This window comes from Hydra viridissima, unplaced genomic scaffold (assembly GCF_058129835.1).
Source record: "Hydra viridissima isolate aposymbiotic clone 2 unplaced genomic scaffold, HvirCarnegie_v1 scaffold_3, whole genome shotgun sequence".
Lineage (NCBI taxonomy): Eukaryota > Metazoa > Cnidaria > Hydrozoa > Anthoathecata > Hydridae > Hydra > Hydra viridissima.
This window is the reverse complement of record NW_028324302.1, coordinates 4,596,489-4,618,660: the sequence shown is the minus strand read 5'-3', so window position 1 is coordinate 4,618,660 and position 22,172 is coordinate 4,596,489. Positions and strand designations below refer to the sequence as shown.

The 22,172-nt window shown below is 28.8% G+C and overlaps 3 protein-coding genes across 4 annotated transcripts; 2 read left to right on the top strand and 1 right to left on the bottom strand.

Annotated features, from left to right (window-relative positions):
• Window positions 1-4,606: 4,606 nt before the first annotated feature.
• Window positions 4,607-6,645, top strand: LOC145180516 (deleted in azoospermia-like). Of its 2 annotated transcripts, none has more exons than XM_090083535.1 (5): window positions 4,607-4,692; window positions 5,218-5,310; window positions 5,531-5,783; window positions 5,927-6,111; window positions 6,282-6,645. In XM_090083535.1, the coding sequence occupies exons 1-5, from the start codon at window positions 4,657-4,659 to the stop codon at window positions 6,432-6,434; spliced, it is 720 nt and encodes a 239-aa protein (XP_089939661.1). In that variant the 5' UTR covers window positions 4,607-4,656; the 3' UTR covers window positions 6,435-6,645. The 2 variants fall into 2 exon arrangements, with proteins under 2 accessions (XP_089939661.1, XP_079911546.2); XM_080055420.2 differs by having other exon boundaries at window positions 5,876-6,111.
• Window positions 6,646-8,989: 2,344 nt separating this feature from the next.
• On the top strand, window positions 8,990-11,831 carry LOC145180397 (prefoldin subunit 5-like). Its single transcript, XM_080055282.2, has one exon. It carries the CDS (start codon window positions 9,027-9,029, stop codon window positions 9,534-9,536), a length of 510 nt encoding a protein of 169 aa, XP_079911408.2. The 5' UTR covers window positions 8,990-9,026; the 3' UTR covers window positions 9,537-11,831.
• A 2,910-nt stretch (window positions 11,832-14,741) lies between these two features.
• On the bottom strand, window positions 14,742-21,991 carry LOC145202398 (TBC1 domain family member 14-like). The gene is made up of 10 exons (XM_090083505.1): window positions 21,790-21,991; window positions 20,880-21,673; window positions 20,399-20,746; window positions 17,851-17,957; window positions 17,524-17,711; window positions 17,203-17,274; window positions 16,055-16,183; window positions 15,789-15,898; window positions 15,563-15,666; window positions 14,742-15,188 (listed from the first exon to the last, which is right to left on the bottom strand). The coding sequence occupies exons 2-10, from the start codon at window positions 21,602-21,604 to the stop codon at window positions 14,989-14,991; spliced, it is 1,983 nt and encodes a 660-aa protein (XP_089939631.1). The 5' UTR covers window positions 21,605-21,673; window positions 21,790-21,991; the 3' UTR covers window positions 14,742-14,988.
• Between the last annotated feature and the right edge of the window lie 181 nt (window positions 21,992-22,172).

Below are 22,172 nucleotides of genomic sequence, written 5' to 3'. Positions count from 1 at the left end.
TTTATTACACCTCTCCAGTTTTCTTTCGTAAATTTTAACATTAAAAAGTTAATCCCAAATTTAGAAAGAATACGGGTATGATTAAAGTTTAAAAAAAAAACGTCCCTAAATAAAATTTCCAAAAAAAAGTTTCTGCCTCAGCCATTATTTAAAAAGAGAAATATTTTGAACCAGAAATTTCAGCTAGTTTTTACATGGATAGTTATAGTTGGAAAATGGTAATAAATGCTGACAATTTTTGATAAATTTACCTTCTTTTTTTTTGTTTTGTTTTGTCAGTCAAAAAACTAAAATGTGTAATTTCTAGACTTAAATTTTAGATAACTATTTTTAGATCAGTGATAACTTTGTATTTCATATTGAACTATAAATTCATAGTTTTTTGAAAAACTCCATTTGGTGAATTGATCTTTAAGCATTACCTTTCGTTCTGTATTAAGCTTTTGTTGAAATTTAGATATAAATGGGGAAATCTTAATGCTACCATTTTGGTATTTACCAATTAACTAAATAGCAGCTCTTTGTCTACATCAAATTTATTTAGTCCTTAAGTTAGGTAGGTTTTTAAAGCCTTATTGCAATTTAAACAACATTGAGTCATCCAATCTTTGTTTAGCAAATTACAAATAATGTTTACTATTAACTTCTTGTACAAAATATTGCTTTCAACAAGTTAGCAGCAATATATTTCATTCTGTTGATCGGTACACAACTTTTGAATTGACCTGTTTTTATTAACTTTCTCAAAATTGACATTATGGATTTTTAATATTCTATATAAAGTTTTATAACAATTAAGAAAGGATTTTTAATATTGAAAGTATGTATACATTTGAAGTCTTTTCAAATGAATTATTTGTGTAACCTTAGTTTTTTAGAACTATTATAGACTTTGAGGGCATTATCTCAAAAAATCAATGTCTATTTTGTTTTGTTAAGATTCAAACCTCATATATTTAGTTTTTTTGTTTGTGGAGTCGCTTATTTCAAACAAGTTTCAAAGTTTCTTTGTTAATAATTTTAGGTAAAGAATGTGCTTTTTAAGAAACCGTTCCCGCAGTTATAACATCGAAGATTTTCTTCAGTTTTTTTTTTTCATAAGCTTTAAATTTTACTTGACTCATGCATATTACTTGAACGATGAAAAGCACGAGACAGTTGAAACACATGGTAGACATGTACCATCCATGAAAAATAAAACGCAATCAAAACTTAAACTTTCCTCGTAATTACGACTGGTAATTCAATTATATTTACACTGATAAAATGATAGTAATTCAATTTGTAAAGCTTGCGAAAAATCTGCAACTATTTTATGATTTTTACTAACTAATCGAGACCAGAGAAAATTATATACCCTGGACCAATAGAAGCGTGCTCTAGCCATTGAAAATTAAAAATGAAAGTTAATTAAATCTTTTAAAAGTCAAAACTGTTTAAATCTTTTAAAAATGATTTAAAAAAAATTGTTTGTAGATACACGGGGCCCCGGGAATCTTCCCCGTCCACCCTCCCCTCTCGGCACCCATGTGTTTATATATATATATATAATATATATATATATATATATATATATATATATATATATATATATATATATATATATATATATATATATATATATATATATACAAAAGTTCTATAGTAGATATTTTAGGCATGAGTTCCAAATATATTAGAAAAGGATATTTTTTGAATAAAATTTGATAGCGTGTTACTGTTTGTATTTGTAAAATGCTAAAAGAATATACTTGAGCTAATCATTAAGGAATATTTTTATCAATTTCTATAAAAGATGGAACAGATCAGCAGCAACTATTTTTTAACATATATTTCGAGTCAGGATTAGCATATCGTTTTTATTTGCATTTTATTTGCAGGTTTATTTTATTTTTTAAGGTTTATGTTAAACTAAAATGCTAGACGTCACCATTACATGAACCATACCCAAATAATACACAAAAATACTAACTAACGCGAATCATTTATATATGCCATTACATTTATAATACACCATTACCATTCGACAAGACACACACACTTGCTGAGAGAAAGTCAAAACAAAGCAACACAAACACTCAGTAACCCTACTAACAAACATAAAAAAAAGCAAACCTAATCAGACGTAAACGAAGAGAACGCCGCCCTCACGCTGGGAAGCGGAACCCAAAAGTTGTTTTATCTATTGGCTACATAGATGATGTTGATGGCTGCATAAATGATGATAATCTCTTATCTTAATTTGTATTTTGTTATTGGTAAGAAGTGATGAATATTTATTGTTTTTGTTGACAAGCATAAGTTACATGCCTGAGTAAATCGGAAGTTATATTTTTGTTACGGACAGTTAATTAGAAACATTTAGCAACAAATGTAGACTTACAGCAGTTACAAGTAAAAAGCTATAAGAGCTATTCTTCGGAGGCTTTTTAATAAAAATATAATAAGATAATTCATTCGAGTTGTACATTTCCAAGACGTCTCTTTTCAATTTTTTTTTTAAAGTTTTTTGACTTTTTGGTTGTTTTAGATACTTGAAACCATTAAAATTAAAAATCGAAAGCTTTTCATGGCCAAAGCGTCCTCCTTTTTCCTATTTAAAACAAATAGTAAAAGAACCATACATTTTCAAAACTTCTCTTGCCTGATAAGAATTCCAACATGGAAGTACAATTTACAGAATCAAAATGACCTCTATTATGATACGTACGCGCACACAGACATTTAGTTTCAAAGTTTTTCTTGTCCAAATTTGATTATACTTGGTTAAAATCCAGTCTCAAACTTGTAAAAATATTAAAACAAAACTTAAGCTCTCTTTGTGTCTGTCTATGGTAAACTTAACTATTGTAATACAAACACCTAAGTATATCATTTTTTAAGCGTTTTTGCGGACGAGGCTGGTGGCCATAATGATGTAGTAATTAACAAGCTGGGTTCCAGAGAAGATCTAAAAAAGGAGAAAATAAATCTATATTTTTCCTGTCGCACTTATTTTTGTCCTCAATTGAGTATTTGGCCTAAATATAAATGATTTTAAAATTATTGAAACAGTAATGCCTTTTGAGGATTCTTTTAATGTTTTTGAAAGTGATGGAACTGTTCTGAAAATTTCTACAGACATAGTCAAAAACAGTTAAAAATACGTAAACGTTTTATTTAATTCCTTAATGCAACCAACAAAGAAAAGGAACCATATTTTCTTAAAAATTCAACTGATCCTCACCAGAATTCACAGTTTTTATTCATAAGAAAAGAAATTTATTTCTAGAAAGATAAACTTCTAAAATAGATTAAAATGTAAGAATAGAATAATATTTTTAAAAATCGTAAAACTTTATTTCTCCTAAAATATTCATTTAAAAAACTCATGAGACCACTAGGTTTATGATTTGTGCTTCTTCTATAAATGCATTAAAATCATCCCTAAAGAAATTCTTGAACTGTAATCGATTGCCAAAGTTTCTTCTTCTAAATCTTGACCAATTTTTGAGAAAAATGCAGGGAGAAAATAAAAGCAAATAAAAAAAAAATATTGAATATATTTATCATTCCCATAAACATTTTAAATTCTTTGATGTTAAACTAAGCACAAAATGCTCATTAAGTCACGGTGGGCTTAAAAAATGAACTTTGGTTTTTTACTCTTGTTATTTATTGTTGTTAATTCCAAATTAATGAGTAAAAAAACTTAAAGCTCTCCAATAAAAACAAAGAAAATTAGACGAATATGGTTTTGCGATTTTTACAGTTTAACAGATAAACTTGATGTCATGGGTAGAATATCATAGGCAGAAAAAATCATTGACAAAAAAAACAAAGATTTCCTTAACAGTATTGATATAACTTTAAGTAATGCTTCTAAATAACTTGTCTACGTATTTTTGTGTGCGTGTGTGTATAAATGTGTAAATAATTACTTGAAAGGTTTAAAAGACGAATGTATAATTTGCAAGCAATATTAAAATTAAACAGTAATTATCAACTTGTAAACTAGGTTACCTAGTAAGCTAAGATCGAAAAATATACCTTCTAAAACTGAGTATATCTACCTTAGGTGTAGGATATGTGAACCTTAAAGGTAAAAAGTTTTACCTTTTTTAGTATTAAGTAGAGATTTATTTGTAACGATTTTTTGTTTTCGATTTGTATTTTATGGCTGATTAGTATTGCATAAAGTTCTAAGTACAAAGTATAGTTTTAGAACAAACAAACAAAAAATTGAGTGTATTAGTCACTAGAATTTTAAAATCATTTTTAAAATTATACACAATTTTTTGTTTTATCTTAACATTTTTACTATTTTTCTTTTTCTTATAAAAGCACAAAGAATTTCAGCAGAGGTAAAAAGTATCCTAACTATAGAATAAACGTCATTTTCCTCAACTATTTATCTATGTTCAATTTTCCACATAATAGTTTCAGCGATTGAGAAAATAAAATAAATATCAATTAGGAACCGACAAAAAGAATTGCCTTTTAAAAACAGTTACTTTAAAACTTGTAAATTCCTTAAATTTAAAGTTAATTGATGTTAAATTAATTAAAGGTAAACTCAGGGGGATTGAAAGTTTTCTCTATATAACGTCAGAGGTCCATTGTATTTGATGAAAAGGTCCTAAATGATCTGTATGAAATCTTTTTCAAGTTTTGTAGATGGAGTGCAAGGAAGTGAAAAGAATTCTTTACGAGGTATATGTTCTTGTGAATCCAAACGATTGGGTTAAGCTATAACAAGCGATGTAGACGCGCCATACGTTTCTTTATATTTTTGTAGAGAAGTTCGGATAGTTTTGCAAGTTGCCTTTTTAAAATTTCTTGAAATGAGAATAGTTTTTATAAGATTAAATTTTTCAGCGAGTTTTTCAAGTTTTTACAATTTACTTTTTGAATAATTCACGGAGTGTTAGGAGGGGGTAGAAAGGGTGCACCCAATACTTATCTACTACTTGTAGAGATTAAACTTTCACTTCCTGAGTGACTTTTTTAATAGTGTTTTTATAAATAACGTGTAAATAAGTAAGAAATATACCAATATATTCTATGATTACATAAGTCTATAATTAACAATGGTTATGCTACATTTTTATCTTTAGGTTGGAAACATTTAATGTGTAAATATAGAAATATAAACATTATGTTTACATGTTAAATATCTATAACTTAGATAAATATATTTCTAAAGAAATGATAATGTAGCAGTTTTATTAATTTTAGAGTGCTGCCTCTCCAGAGCCGTTTTGTATTATAGCAAGTGACAATAATGAGGAGGTTCGAAACAAATGCTTTCTGGGTGGAGTTCCAGCAACTGTAAGTACTTTAACAAGTTTTTAAATGTTTTCAATTAATCAATCATCTAAATATTTTCTCTCACTCGTAAAATTAGCTTCAAAAATTTAAATGTGCCAATGAAGAAAACAACAATTTTTGCGCCTATGCAATACTAAAGCTGATGAAAAAATTGTTTAACAACTCAAAAATAAATGATTTTTGCAAACACGGTTTAAATTTTGTTTGCATGACGGTTTAGGTGACAGAAAAATCATTAGAGGATATTTTTAGTCGTTTTGGCAAAGTAAAAGATGTTCGTATTGTGACTGATCGAGTTACTGCTGAATGCAAAGGCTACGGTTTTGTCACATTTGATGAAGGCGATAACATTGAAAGTCTTTTGGCTCTAAAAAATATTGAAGTAAATGGAAAGAAGATTCGAGTGAGAAAAGCAAACCGCAGAAGCAGCACACAATTTGACGAAGTGTCCACTTCAACCGGGATTCCTATTCGTATGTTTATTCAGCTTTTAAATTTTTGTTATTTAATCTAAATAAACCCATTTTAAAATTGAAAATACCATATTGTTCTATCGTAACATTAGGTAATGAAAAAATACTAATAGATAATCAGTTGGTGTGCATTTCAACTTCAGGCGACAAACAATCTATTTTGAAACCAGTTGCAACAATACCTCTTTCAAACCAAATATTCACCGATGCAGGTGTTCCTGGAAATCTTGTTTTAAATAATTTATCCGATATTAAAGAGCAAAGAACTCTTCATGTCATGCAGCACTTTGAACCTTCAATTCCTACTTTCATTGTTACATCACAGCAGGTTAATACATCTTTCGAGTATCAGTATACAAAATAACCTTTGAATAAGGAAATGAGCTTTGATTTGATTATCCTTTTAGAGAAAGTCTATCAACAATAAAAAAAAATAGATTTTCATTTTGGATGGATCTACACTAAGAAAGTTTAACATTTGTTTATTTTTATTTACAGATGCCTTATTTCATCCAGCAAAGCGGACCTTCAGTATTTTCCCCTTTTAATGCACCTCCTTCACCTGGTTATTACACAACCTTAGGGATTCCTCAGTTAGCCATGATGATGCCACCAAAGAATTTACATGTTTTCCCACATTACAACAAGTAAATGAGAAGAAAGAATGCCTCCTTTTTATAAAAAGTTTATTGAGTATCTGGAATAGCTAATTTTACTCTTTTTACAAATATTTATAAATTTTATGATTCAGTGAGGAAAATGTTTTCTATTTTTATACTTTCACCCATTTAAATATAAAATGCCTTCATATATTTTTTACAACTTGTCTTCATTTTTTCGTGTCTTGTTCTTACTATCAAACTTTTTTCCGAGATATAAAATTAAGAAATTAAAAGTACTTTAAAATGCATGAAATATGTTATAATTTACAAACTTCATGCAATAAAATAAGGTGCATGCAATATATTTTATGCAATAAAACACATGCAATAAGTTTATTATTTTGTTTATTATCTTTTTGAGTAATTAAAACATCCGTTGCTTACTTTTACATTTTATTACACTTTACTTGATTATACTTTCACAGTTTTTACCTATTACTTGATATTTTATAAAAACCTTTTTTACAATGGCTTTTTGTACAATTTTAATTGGGAAAGTTTTAATATTGTCTTTCAATGTTTTGCGTTTCACTGTTTATTTGTTCAACTTTATGTCGTTTTATCTCCATTATGTATTTTTATCTCCATTATGTAGTTTATGTCATTTTATTCATTATGAATTGGACTTTATTTTTCCTATTTTTTTCTTGGAAAAACTGTTGTAGTTGATTTACTGTTAGAAAAATGATAGCAATTTCCAATTTTGATTTTTTTCCCTCCCACCAGTCTGAAGCTATCTAGGTAAATAGTGAGGTGTAAACCCAGGTAAATAGTGAGGTGAATATTCAGGTAAATAGTGAGGTGAATATTCATACATATTAAAGAGAGGCAACAACATTTATTGAAACCTTTGTTACAGCTAAAATTCTCCTAAAAGCTGCTGAAATTGGATATTAATGATGCTACCATTAAACTTGTGTGTAAAAAATGGTACAACTCTCTGAGGCCACCACCACAACTGTTGTTATACAGTAATGGTAGTTGTTACCGTCCAAACTTATTCCATGGTAACCTCTAAAAATAACATAGTTTGGCTTAAGCTGTTGATCAAGATAGGCCATAGATTGGCCATTGATAATTGACAAACATATATTTTGACAAACAAAGAAGTAAAACTAATCAGAATGTCTAACTCTTGGGGAAGGATAAAGTGTTCCACTAACGTTTGTAAACTAATCAGAATGTCTAACTCTTGGGGACGAAGTGTTCCACTAATGTTTGCAAAGGTTAATCAATAGCCTTCCTTTACTACTTTCTATGATTCAAATCATTGTGTTTCTTAAATTCTATATTCTTTTAATTTTTATTTCAACTTTTTTTAATAGGATTTTAGAGATCAAGCTACTTTTTAATGGAGGACAACTTCAAGATTTTGATGGAACGATCATTAACTACTTTCTTATTGTGCATTAATGTCCATGTTTTTATCTGCAAAACGTTCCATGTGATTTTCTAAAATATCCTGATGTTCAAGAATCGATTTTTCCAATCGATTGGTCCAAAACCATGCCGTCCATACAATGATTTTTCAACCAGATAAATTCTTTTCAACCACACATTTATCCAAAAATTCTTCACATCAATTCTCTTTTAGAGAGAGAATTGATGTGAAGAATTTTTGGATAAACAAGAAGTTTTATGTGTTCGATGAAAAAAAAGAGAAATTTTTGATAAACAGAAGAAGTAAAAAATTAAACAGAAGTCAGAAGAAATATTAATTAAAGAAGATTAGCAAAAGTTTATACCGTTTCATATAAGGAAGAAGAAAAGATATTCGTTTAAAGAACAAGAATAGAAAGAGAATTAACTGATAAAAATAGTATAAACACTACAAGTACAGTAAGAGAGTGATTTTTGTTTTTTTATTAACGTAATGAACAAAAGAATGCTAAACACTATACACTAACAAAATGTTTATTGAGATATAACATAAATTGAGCATAACAGAATATACTGAGGATGGTAAACTCAACCTTAACCCTTTAACGATTTAACCTTGCCCAGTCCAAATCAAATACCCCTCAGACCTTGCCCTTTTCTTACCAAACTATCCCCAGACCCTCAGCTTCAATCTCAACCTCCACACCACCTTCTACATAAACCTAGTTCCCATCCCTCCTTAACCTAACTACAGCTTCATACTACAAATAAAAATATTAAATTATTTATTAAAAAACCCCGCACTCATTGTTGCTAGGGAAGTTTACAGCTGTAAGTATTTTCTAATGCTAAATTAGTGTATTTTTAGAAACATTTTTTACTAATTTTTATTATATTTTCATAATCTACAATGTTAAATTGATCTGAAAATTTTATTGTTAATATATTGAAAATTTATTAATTTTCTTATGTACGTACCACCTTAAAAAGGTTGTTTTAACCCCGCAACCACCTTAAAAAGAGACTGACTCGGTAATACGGATACTTTTTTTGTATGCAGTGAAAGAAAATTATTTCTAAACAAATCTTCTTTCTCCTTTATCAAAATGTTCAAAAAATATCCCCTTGAAATCCTAAACCCTTCTATTAAATCCATTCCTATTTGCGCAAGCGCAATACATTGTCGTATGCCTTTTTTAAAATGGCGGCCTTGCAAGATAGTGCCGTAAACAGTCAAATGCAACAAATTCCACTAAGCCAGCTATCAATTCAACAATTAGATCAAATTAAACGAGACATTGAACAAGAAATAGGTGTTCTTTCTGATTCTTTAAACGCATTGAAGTCAGCACAACAAAAATTTAGTGATTCACTTGATAATTTGACCTTGATATCAAAGGAGAATGAGGGTAAAGCTTTAATGGTTCCAATAACATCCTCAATGTACATACCTGGGGTTATGGATAGTAGCGAGAAAGTTCTTGTTGATATTGGAACTGGTTATTATGCTGAAAAAACGGTTGAAGAAGCAAAGAAATATTTCAGAAGGAAAATTGAATTTGTGGCTAAACAAATTGATAAAGTTCACCCAGCATTGTCAGAAAAGAGTAAAATAAGAAATGCTTTAATTGAGGAGTTAAGCTTAAAAGTCTCTCAACATATGGCAGCACAACAAGTTACAAAGAGTCCCAGTGTAAAACCTATAAAGTGATTTCTATACATAAACATGCTCGGAAAGATCAAATGATACTCAAGTTTTGAACCTTGCTATGAAGATTGACTTAGATTTAAACTTCTTAATATGGTTATTGTTTTAATAAACTTTTCATAGATTCAGTGTTTAGCTGATAGTTTAGACATCTTATTGGATTTTTATTTTTATTTTTAAATCCTATAAATTTTGTGTTTGCAGGAATTAAGCTCTGGGCAAGAAACTTAAAAACATTAAAATACTCTTTAATTAATGTAGATTTGTTCATCTTCCCAATAATAATTTCTGTGTGTATGTTTTTGAACCTTATTGATTTTGTTGTTTTTTTGATTTTTTTTTTAGTAAAAAATTTGTTTTGTAAATTGGTGTAAGTGTATGTGTACATTTAAAAGTATACATAAACACACCATATATATATATATATATATATATATATATATATATATATATATATATATATATATATATATATATATATATATATATATATATATATATATATATATATATATATATATTCCCTCACCCTCCCCTTGTTGTGAAGTTCAAGTTGCAAATTAGAATATATTAAGAGGTGGCCCTACATTTCAAAAATTTAGAATAGTATTGTATGTTATACTACACAGTATTTATATTTGATTACTATTATCAATATTGTAGTTGGTTTTTTCTTAACTCATCTCTTTATACAGAAAAACAATATTTTGTAACTAATTTAATGGAAACATGCTTAAAACAGAACATTTTTATGCCTGGCTTCTATGAATAGGAAGTTTATGAAGTTAAGTTTAATTCTACATTTTTTGGCCATTCGATAGTTTCTTAGGTTGAAAAAAGGCTGTTAGAAATGCCAGTCAATAGAAATGCTTTGTAATAAGGCTGAAATTCTGGTTTGCACTGAGTGGCTTTCTATCAGGAAGTTGGGTGGAAGACTATGCAGAAACAAAAAAAAACAATAGACTACAGGTTATAAAGTGTTGTGGAATGATTAAATCATCTGCTTGATATTGCTCATACAAATGCTCTTGCACTGATCACCATTCCAGAAGAAAAATTTTTCTTGTAGTTTAGGACAATCAATATTGATGGAAGGACAATCAATATTGATGGGAGCTGTGGACATTGTTCAAACTTGTCTCAAACAGTGTACAAAACTGTTCATATAGTGAATTTGAACACTCCCAAAAATCACAAGCAGCCATCTGAAAATCTGATTCCTCTTCATATTTACAAAAGAAGATTGGCATCCTCTTGCCTTCAAAAGTGCTTTCACTGGCTCTTCAACTTCAAAGTGAGCACAGTTGAACACTGTCACCTTTTGAATGAAGTTATGTCCAGTCTTGAGAGTGTTGTTACTGATTTGAACATCAATAGGAAAATTGTTCATCATTTCTAGACTACCCATTGTGCTGCCGTAGTAACTAAAATCTGAGTTCGCAGTAGCCATAACTTAACCTGCTGAGATGAGAATATAATGGCAGATTTACTTCATCAATGTATGTTGACCGTCTTCCAATTCCAATATCTGGTTTTAGAGTGGGAACTGACTGGGCACAAACTACCATCATCATCAGATGCTTGGAAGAGTGGAGTGTTACTGATCAAGTTATAGTGTTTTGCTTTGACACTACAGTGTTTAACAATGGATCTTATTTAGATGCTTGCAGTATAGTTGAGCAAAAGCTTTTTTGGTGGTTTACTATTATTGTGGTTTTGCTATCATGTAATGGAGCTATTTGTTTGTGCTGCATTCAAAGCCAAAATGTGTTGGATCTACTTGTCCCTTGTTGATTTCTGTAGAAATGAAATGAAATGAATGATGTATCAGCCATGGTAGACCTAGTTCTGGATTATCCAAAGCAACCGAAAATTAAATCAACATGCATTTCAAAGTATGTTGGGTCTGGAACAGTTTCGTACTATCAACAACAAGCAACACTTTCAGTTGTTTGAACTTCCTTAGATGTTCCTTGCTAAGGATACATCTGAGTAGAAGAAAAATCATTTTGGGAGGCTTGCAGCATTGTCAAAGATTTTACATGGCTGAGCCAGCTATGAAAAAACTACATGCTGATACTTGTGGTTCTTGCTAAACAAGAACTGAACTACTAGGGAGGAACAATTATAATTCTTTCTTCAATTAGTCTCTCTCCACCAGATTTTGTTAACAAAATGTGACAAAGAATAAGGTAGGATAGCAAAGAACATTATCAGATGTCTTAATTTTCAAACTTTTACAGTTAGATATTCTAATATATAGTCGTTAAAGTAAGATAAGAGAACTCTCATCAAAAATTTTATTTTCTAGACCTTTTTAGTCCTTGAATTGTTGTCATTCATGTTTGTTGTTGCTGTATTTTACCCAAATCTTTATTGTACTATTAATGCAGAATTAATTCTGCAGTGCAATATTTTGCATTTTTTTAGGCAAAAATGTTATATTTCCATGAAAAGGTAGAATTTTACTAGAACAAAGCTGTTTAGAGAAGTTGTTGAATATTATGGAATTGCATAAAATTTTCTAGTGGTGCGACTCATTTTTGCAATGGTTCCGTCGGGGTAGGGAGGGGGGTTGAGCCTGTGTTTAAACCTAAAAATGGGCGGTCATATATCTGTAAGTTCCAATATCGATGTATAAAACTCGAAATACGAACAAAATATTCGTAGCGTGGACAAATATTCGCACAGGCAATTATGTAAACGATGAAAATATTCTTAGCACGAATAGTTTTCAGTGTAACCAACATTTGTCTGTGCAGCAAAAATTCTGTGTTCCATAACATTTGTAACTACGAATAAACAATCGTAACAACGGACAATTTATTTGTAAATTGCTGTAATAGCTTTATCAAGATTATCATTTCCTCGCTAAACTAAATGAAAGAGGAAAAATTGCTTAGTTTATATTTAGTCACTGCACAAGTAAGAAGTGTAATTTTTTTTTTTAAAATCGTACTTTAAATTTTAGAAACAAAATTACAAAAGTCGATTTCTTTTAATTATTCTTTAAAGTTAGTAAATTTAAATTCAAGCTCACATGATAAGGTAACATTAATAAAAAATCTATCTGCGGATAAACACTCGTAATTACGTTGGATTTTCAATGGGTGAAAAAATGTACGTGATGTTATTTAGATTATTATATCCGGACTCGTATAAACTAAGAACATTTCTTCGTGACTTATAAACATCCGTCAATTATGTACATAACTTGATTCATAACACAGGTCCTAGACGTAAACATTCCAAATGCTACGTTGAAAGTTCCCGGTACCACCTGAAAACCACAACCAGACTCTATTTTCATCATTTTGAATAAATTTGATTTTGAAATTCATTCTTTCAGTGGAAGTGTACTTAAAAGTTATAACCACTGTTTTTCTAGTTGTTAAATCAGTAACACAACTTAAGTCTAAGTCAATCCAATACGAGCAGTGAGTAAAAAAAAAGCAAAAATGAAGTTTGATCGTTTTGCAGATAAAAATCTAACGAATGAAATAAAACTAAAGATCTTGAAAAAAAAAAAAAACTATATAAAATTGGACAAAAACGAAAACAGCACCCAAACCCCTAGTAGAAAATTCCAAAGTTAAACGCAGTTTCTAGTGGAAAATTCCAAAGTTAAACGCAGTGTGTCAACTTACCCCTGTAGGTTTGTATGCTACAGGGGTAAGTTGACACACTGCGTTTAACTTTGGAATTTTCCACTAGAAATTTCCAAAATTCACATGCAATCTCCCCACTTAACTAATTCATCTTTCAGTGTAGTATCAGGGCTATGTGCGCATGCGCAAAGAAGTTATAGCGGTTTTTGTGTTTTTTTTTACTAATATTGTAATTTTTGTAACTATATTACTTTTTCAATTTTAAAAAGCAATAGCATTAGCTACAGGTAAACTCGAATAAATTTAGGTATTGTATGGTTCATTCTAACCAGTCACATTTTGTGTTTCTCAATATTTCGCGTTTTTGGGGATATATAAGCCATTTTGTGAGCAAAAAGCTTTTGGGATTAGTTGGCAATGGTCGCAGGGCTAGTTGACAACATGTGCCAATTTACAACTTTTCACATTAGCCGTAAATTCACTTAAATTATATAATACTACAGATCTACAGACATGCGAAATTATAAAAAAAAAGTAGACAGGCCTGAAAATTCTAAAAATGTTACAAAAAATTTTGTTGATGCTCTTTTTATAGAGGGAAAGTCTATTTGATCGACTTAAGGGCAATAAAAGTTAATGTCAAAAAATAATGTCTGATAAAAATAATCAACACTTTTCATATAAAAGATGCGTTTGAAGTATATGAAGACTCCACGGGAAGAAACGGCAGGGTCACATTTTTTCATTTTGAGATAAATGATTATTAAACTTTTAAACCTTTATAAGTTTCGAAGTTTTAGGAAAATTTAGAAAAACTTTAAATATGCATCAAATCGTTTATTTGATTTGAATTCAAATACAAAATATGCTATTATGGTTAGTAAAGCTAGAAATTGTAAAAAGTCGAAACTTTCAAAATGTGACCCTGTCGTTTCTTCCCGTGGAGTCTTCATATGCTTAATGTTGCTAAACTTGTCATTTTTTTATATAGTGTGCCAACTTACCCTGAGATTATAGGCGACTTACCCCGGGCCGGGGTAAGTTGGCACATATTTATTTCTTTTTTGGAGGCCCTTTTTGAGCCACCAACTATTTTTTTTTAATGTTTGACACTTGAACATGCTTGCCAAATTCACATTCTTTTGAAGTGCAATTTGATATCCTCAAAAAAGTTTACCCAGAAATACACAGAGCTCAAAAACTAAAACTATTGCCAACTAGCCCCGGTCTCCCCTACAAAGTGTGTGTTTGCGCCTAAGAAAATAACATTAAGACAATCGTTTTTCCAAATAGAATTTTTAGGTTGCTGTTCAGCACCTCATAAAAAAGAAAAAATTACTCTGTGGTTGCGTTTAGAAGTTTTCCTGACTTTTTCTCTGTGGTAAATATAAAAGCTACGTTAATAACAGTTCTTGTAAAAGAATTTGGAAGACTTGTTAAGAATGTTGTAACAATTTAATAATTATTCTTAGAAAGATGTCACTAAAATCACCGCATGTTAAGGAGTTAACTTACCTTTTTAAATTTCTAAAATCAATATTACGGAGATTACAGAGGGTCTTTAGCCCTTAATTTTATCGGCTGAACAATATTTGACAAATTTTGAAAATTTATTTAATGGGATTTATTTGTAAGTCAAGTAGACTATAATACAGTATTTTCATACAAATTTATAAAAAAATATCCACAAATTTATTACATTAAACTCTTCACATGTGACAATTAATATTTTCAAGCGCGTAAATCAATTAACATTTCAGCAAAAAAATTTTATACTTTTATTAATTTTCGTGAGCAATAATTTAGCAGTGTTATCAAGAAAATCAGTTTAAAAACGCTGCGCTGTTCTACGTCGCTTGGATGTTCAATATAGGTAGCTCTTTCAGTTGATACAAAGCACTATGATATTTCTGCGATGGAAAATTAATCTTATCAATAAAGTAAAAAAGTTCGTCCGCTGTTAATGAATTAGAAAGCTTAGTTAGATACGTTGCCAAACGAAAAAACTCCATTTCCAAAAGAGTACCCTCGTGCATGAGAAGAACGCCTAAAGAAATAATAAGTTTTTAATGAATTACATGATGTAGAACGCTGCTATATTAACTCTTGTAAAAGAATTTATAACTTTATTAGCTATTTAAAATTCATCTACAAAAAAACCAAATTTAGACGAATAACATTTAAAGGGGGTAAAAAGCTCCCTGATTAGTAAACGATAAAAGATCAAATTCTCTAGCGAGAGAAAAAAATAATACAAAAATTTATTGTTACAAGAGTCTAAACTATGAAACTATAAACTATAAAAAAAAAAAAAAAAAAAAAAAAAAAAAAAAAAAAGGATGAAGAAATTGAGAAATTACCAGCAAAAAAATTACTACGAGCAGCAATGATAAATTTAAAAACAAGTAAAAAAAGTTTAACCTAACGCAGTTTTAAAAAGAAACTCTTCACCATCTCTAAAGAACATATCCCAGACGCGGCATGCAGTATCCAAAGGCAAAGACTTGCTATACAAGGTAAAAATCCTAAAATTGTGAATTTTCTATTAATAAAAATAGTCACGGATTTAATAAAAATAGTCACGGACGGATTTCCCATTGAATAAATTAATTAGAATAATTTATTTTTAAAAGGGAATTGAACTTACCAATCTAAAAGATATATATCATGACTTAAGCACTCTTGTTTAAAGTGATTATGCAAACGAGGTATTTGGTCAGCTAAAACAACATCGAATGCTCGAAAATATGCGCTCATCTATTTAAAATAAGGCAACACATATTAAGATATCTTTAACGTATATCTTATCATATATTTTTATGTAACTACATTTCCCCCTCATTTCCCCTTTATTGTCAACTATTTAGCGTGATATAACTTAATATGATTTCTTTGTTAAAAATTTAAACTTACCAAAGGCTGGTTGACAGTGAAAAAAGCCATTTGACAGGGTCTATTCAATAAATTAGCAAAAGCAATAAAAGCATCTTGAAGGTCCATGTTTAGAAGCAACATGGCAGCAAGAAAAGACATGCCTTGAGCCTAAAGAAAATTTTTTTTTTTTTATATATGTGAAAGTAGCTGTACAGCCTATTATTTTCATCATTATTATTATTTTTATTATTATTATTATTTAGAAAGGGAGAGTAGGAGATGTTTTTTGATAATTTAGCTTTCAAGCTTTAAGATTTGTGAACAGAATAACATTTTTTTAATGCTTAAAAAAGAACTTAAAATATTTCTTAACTGACTACTTTAAGCCTTCTTTCAACCTAATTAACAAATCAATGCTGTAAATGAAAAAGTTTAAGCTATTTTACAGCGAGTAATAAATTTTTTGTTACTATATTTTTACTAAAGTGATGTACAAACAAAAGATTTTCAGTTTATCACATATCAAGGTTCATCAATAGAATAGAATGTGAAATATACAAAACACTATAGCAGATCTTTGGGCACATGTATAAATTATCGCAAAGACAGTTGTTATAAGATATTTCATGGTTGCTTCAACCAACATGGGGGCATATCAACATCATTTAAAACAACATTCAAAATTCTGATAAATTCCAAGTCTTCCTAGTGCTTTTCAGAAAAATGAAGTACCATGTCAAATAACAAAATATTGGGAAAAAAGGCCTTTTGTATCTATCAATTATGATTTTCCTCAATAACAATTTTTTTTAAAACTGTTTTTTTACCATCTAAACATTATTTTGCTTTATTTTTAGAACTTACAAAAGAAAGAAATGTGATGTACCCAAACCGAACATCCTTTTCTATTTTGGGATTTTATTTGATTTAAAAAAAAAACATTGTTCCATTCATGAGATAAATAAGCTTGAATGTTAAATGATCAATAAAATTCCCTATTTTATAGACTTAGTGACAATACAGCATGTCGGTCATATGCACAATTGTGAGGAAAAAATCTTTGAACTGAATACACTAATCAAAGACAAATTTAAATTGCTTTTGACAAAAATCATCATTATTTTTAATAAAGAAGAACAGGATACAAAACTAATAATTACAGCAAAATTAGTAAAAAAATTACTTACATAGCCAATATCTGGTCTGTGGCAAGTATATGCAGCCAAAAGATTTTTAAGAGATTCATGATATGGTCCACCCTTTAACATTGAAGAGGATATTTTTCTTAATAATGATTGTTACATTGGATAATTACTTTAATTTAAGTTTAAATAGAAGAAAGTTTATGATAATCAAAGTCATGACAACTAAAAAAGTAACAGTGGCAAAATATCCTTTACTTTAACCCATAGTGTATTACAAACAATACAAACAATAGAACTCAATAGCAAATGAAAGAATTTTATCTAACAAAAGTGTCATTGTAGCTTGAAGAAAAGAGCTTTTACCTTCTGGAAAATTCCTAAAGAAGGAAATGTTCTTGAAACATCAAGGATTATTAGTGCTACTGTGTTTTCTTTGCTTACAATCACAGAACTTTCTGAACTGTGATGTGTATTATTTTGTGTTATGGGATCATTTGTACAATGATTTCGCATCCTCTCTTCAGCATTTAGGCGATATATATTAAACAACTCTACAAAAATACCATAAGCAAACTTTTAAACTCATGTAACATAGATTAAAAAAAATTGAAAGTCACTTAGAAAAACTGCTCAATAAGTATAATGAACATATTCCACAGGAGCAAAAAAAAAAAAGAAAGATCTTTATACCTGTTGATATGTGAAGCTCATTTCCAATTGCTAGTTTCCAAACTGTTCCTCGAACACTCGGTGGAATCCCTTGTGACCATAGATCTCGAACTTTTTTAGACTTGTAACTAAATATATATTTTTAGACTTGTAATTAAATAGACTATACAAACTTAATGATAAATATAAGACTATACAAACTTAATGATAAATAAAATAATGAAAATGTTAATGATAATTAACTATTCATAAATATATTATAAATATATGATAATATATAAATATATATTATCATATTATCATAATATTATAAATATATAATATACAATATATATGAAATATATAAATATATTATAAATATATGATAAAATTAACAAGAAATACAATGTATTATGCAACAAATTTTTATTTTTTACTACAGCATATAATTATTGTGGGCATACAAGGAAAATTATGTCCATTTTTTGTTAAAACTAAGATATCATTACCACCAAGCCCAAAAACTACTTTCTTCATTTTGGAAACACTCTGGAGTCCATATTTATTCCCTATATAGATGAAAATGATGTCATGTTTTTATCTTAAGTCCTATTTTACATACTTTATTGAAACTAAAAGTCACTTTTTCTCAGTAACTATAATTATGGATTTTTAACAAACAGACTTTTTGAGAAAAAAATTTCAATGCCCACAATATAATACGATTTATAGATTGATAAATATTAGTTAAAATGAAAATTGCTTTCCTAAAATCCAAAATTTTTAGGAAACTTTTAGGAAAAGGATTTTAGGAAAGCAATTTTAATTGCAAATAAATTAATTGTAATGTATTAACTTTAATAGAATATTGGACATGAGAATTTCTCAACAAAATGTTAAAAATCATTAAAATTATTTTAAACCAAAAAAAACTAAAAGTTTCTTTAAAGGTCAAAATAAAAAAAACTACAAAGAAATCTTGCATAACTATGATATCCTAAAATCTTGCATACAGTTGGAACATAAAACATTAAATGTTCTGGAAAATGTTGCTAACAAATCCTAGCAATTTAACCAATGATTTTTGCTGTAGACAGTATAAAATGTAAATCAATGAAGGATTATATTTTTGTTAAAGGAATTCTTTTAAATATTCATTAAACTATTGAATAGCAATATCAAGGTTAGAACTTTAACTTTTTCCTTGTCACCTGCTGCTCATAGAAACTAATTTATACATACATGGCATGGATCTGGAGCAATCACAAGAAAATAAAACACAGTATATATTTATTTTCTTGTGAATCATATATAATCATATATAATCATATATAATCATATATGAGTTTGTAAATAAGTTCTTGCAAAAAAAAAAAAAAAAAACTACAAGGATAAAATGGATATCATGAAATATTTTAGCGTAGACTCAAAAACATTTTAAACAAGTGAAGAGTTGAAAACATTTAACAAAGTAAGCAGAACTCAATGACTTTCAATTTATAATGCTCTGACATTCCAGTATTCTCCAATATATACACGTATTCAGTCAAAAATATTTTCAAACCTACAGACCTTTTTGCAAAAAAAAAAAAAAAAGAAAAAAAAAGTTAGTCAAGCTTGTTTGCATAGAACTATCCTTGGTTTTGTATGCTACACAGCATACACGAGCTTCTAGCATATGGACACAAGGTTACAAGATGAAGAAACCTAGGAGTTAAAAAACAAAGGCTTTCAAAAGTTAAGAGAAACCTAAAGAAAATGTGATGTTAAAGACTAATCAGGATCTAATAGGGCACCAACAACATTTGCAAGTTCATAAGCTCTTTCTCAGAAGAAATATGAATTGCAAAAAGAAAGATCTAAACCATTGTTTTGAGAAAATAAACATTTTTTTTATAAGATAATTGATTGAAGACAAAACTTTATCACCATTTGTTTTGTTTTGATATTTCAAATCATAAGGTCCTGAAAACATACTTTAGCAATTGTATAAATAATTTGGTACAGAAACCATACTTCATCCATCAAATAAAGATGTTAAAATAAAGAAGTAAAAACAAGTTTAACAAAAACTGAAATAAAAATAATAATCAAGATCAATCTAGATTACTTAAAATTATTGCTTTTAGATGGCAAAATGGTATAAATATTGAAACTAGTGTCACTTGATCTTGAGAGTATATGTTAAAAATTTTATGACTAGCTTTTAAACTAAGATAGTTATTAATTTTGTAAAAAAAGAAAGAAAAAAAAGGGGAAGAGTTTCTTGCTTACTGTAGAGTATTTTATTTAAGAAACTTAAAAAGTAAATATTATTCCCTGCAATCTTTCCATATTGAAAGACTGCTTACTTCTTCAATCTGCTTTTGAAAGACCAATTTGTTTCTTAAAAAAGGCAATGGTTTCAAATATGAGACAGCAACTTTATAAGAAAAAAGTTAAATGATTTTTGGTGAGCAAATGCATTTTAAAAAGATTCTTTACGTAAAGAATTTTAATTAATTTTTACAACTTTCCTAGCACTTTTTAAGGTTTTTACTAGTACCAAACTTCACACTTAAAAATAGCAATATTATAGACCAATTATTACCATGCTTGCCAGTTAGGTATTATTTCTTCTTTCCATTGCTTAACTGTGTTTGAGAGTTGATCTTCTAACTTTTTTCTTTCTTTCATCTTTTTTTTCTGTAACTGATACTCTCGCAGCTCCTTACGCTTTGCTGATTCAACTATTTCAGCATACAACTCCTTATGTTTTTGTTCTTCTTTTGCAGGTTTCGGAGGCAAGTATGATGGACGGTGCTCTAGAATAAGTGCAGTAGTTGATGATGCTACAGTCTCTGTATTAACATGGTGAGTACTTTGAGAATCCTTAGATACAGATACTGCAATCTTTCCAAATATTTGCCAAGATTTTTTACTGGGTTTTGTAAGCAACCTAAATGAAAACAAAAAGCTAGAAAAAGCTTTTTTCTTATGACCAAAAATAAACAGCTTAAACAAAAAAATGATTTATGAAAAAAATATACATATAAAATTTACAGCTCTTTTAAAAAATAAAAAATGGAAACCTTGTTTTTGGTTGAAGATCAGTCATAGGTGGAGGTTTCAGGGGATCATTTACTGCATGTGGTTCAAACTTAGATTTAGGGGCAAAAGTGTTTAAATTAGTCTTTTCAATAGTATTGTTAGATAAATTGTTCAAAGGTACATCCATAAAATTGGTGTCTAAAAGATTTTTTGAATTGTCTGAAACTTTTTGATTAGAGAAAGCAACACTTCTGTTATAAGTAAGAGAAGGACTTTGCAATATATCCATATCTTGCAAGCAACACTTGATGTTGTTGTCACTTTCAAGTTCAATTGAAAAATTTGATTCTGAACATAATGGGTGACTGTGTAAAGAAGAACTACCAACACTTGAACCATTACCACTATCATTTTTCCTATGCCTTAATTTAAAGTCTTCTTCATCACTGTCTATTTCACAAGGTTCAACAGGAGAATTTATCAACACATTAGGAAAAAGATGTGCTTTTTTCTCAGTTAACACTTTATGATTAAGTTTTTGCTGATTAGATTGATGTGCTATTGTATCATTATGATCATTTTGAGCACATAATTTGTCTACATAACTTCCATTGCAAGAAATCACTGGTAAATGATTACCAGTTTTATTATTGAAAGAAGAAGAATTTCTAACAACTGATAAGTGATCAGAGTTATTAACTTTGTTATCAAGTGATAGTTTATGGTCTAAGGAGTTGTGCTCCTCATAACCAGTGTTCATCTTCATTAAAATATATGCATTTTTCCATAGCAAATCAGTTTCATGAATTTTCTTCTGTATATAAAGTTGATTTCACTGTTAAAAAAAAACAACAACAAAAAAAAACAATTAAAGCTTAAAGTGTAACATGCATAATTCTTTTTAAAAAATACAAAATAGTTAGAAGTTTTCAGGGATATGTATATACTTGCATTTTTTAATCTTAACAACGAAAGTAATCAGCAAATTTCTCTTTTATTATATATCTCCTTAGCCATACTAATATAGATTTAGCCATGTTATAAACTTTCGCTTTGTCATATGACAGTATCATTTTAATGCTGATTGATTTTTATCGTAACTTTCGGTATTTAGACGAAGAATGTTAAAGATGTGAAAGAACGTAAAGAATCAAGTATAAAAAAAAAAAAAAAAATCAACGATTCAAAACTACTTAATTATAGAGCAGGGGGTAGACATTTCTCATTAAATTTCCGTACAAAATCGAATACCTTACAACATTATAAAAATAACTGTTAAATTCTTTTTAGTCAATATGTTTTATTTTTCACCACTTTATAAACATAACTTAATG

What these genes read in the sequence shown, in the direction of transcription:
- LOC145180397 (XM_080055282.2), top strand. Translation starts at nt 9,027, where the DNA reads ATGGCGGCCTTGCAAGATAGTGCCGTAAACAGTCAAATGCAACAAATT.
- LOC145202398 (XM_090083505.1), bottom strand. Translation starts at nt 21,604, where the DNA reads ATGAAGATGAACACTGGTTATGAGGAGCACAACTCCTTAGACCATAAA. An exon ending in ATACCTAACTGGCAAGCATG is followed by an intron (nt 17,958 to 20,398) that starts GTAATAATTGGT and finishes ATATATATTTAG; the next exon opens with TTACAAGTCTAAAAAAGTTC. An exon ending in TCACTGTCAACCAGCCTTTG is followed by an intron (nt 15,899 to 16,054) that starts GTAAGTTTAAAT and finishes TATTTTAAATAG; the next exon opens with ATGAGCGCATATTTTCGAGC.
- LOC145180516 (XM_080055420.2), top strand. Translation starts at nt 4,657, where the DNA reads ATGGAGTGCAAGGAAGTGAAAAGAATTCTTTACGAG. An exon ending in TGGGTGGAGTTCCAGCAACT is followed by an intron (nt 5,311 to 5,530) that starts GTAAGTACTTTA and finishes ATGACGGTTTAG; the next exon opens with GTGACAGAAAAATCATTAGA. An exon ending in TCATTGTTACATCACAGCAG is followed by an intron (nt 6,112 to 6,281) that starts GTTAATACATCT and finishes TTTTATTTACAG; the next exon opens with ATGCCTTATTTCATCCAGCA.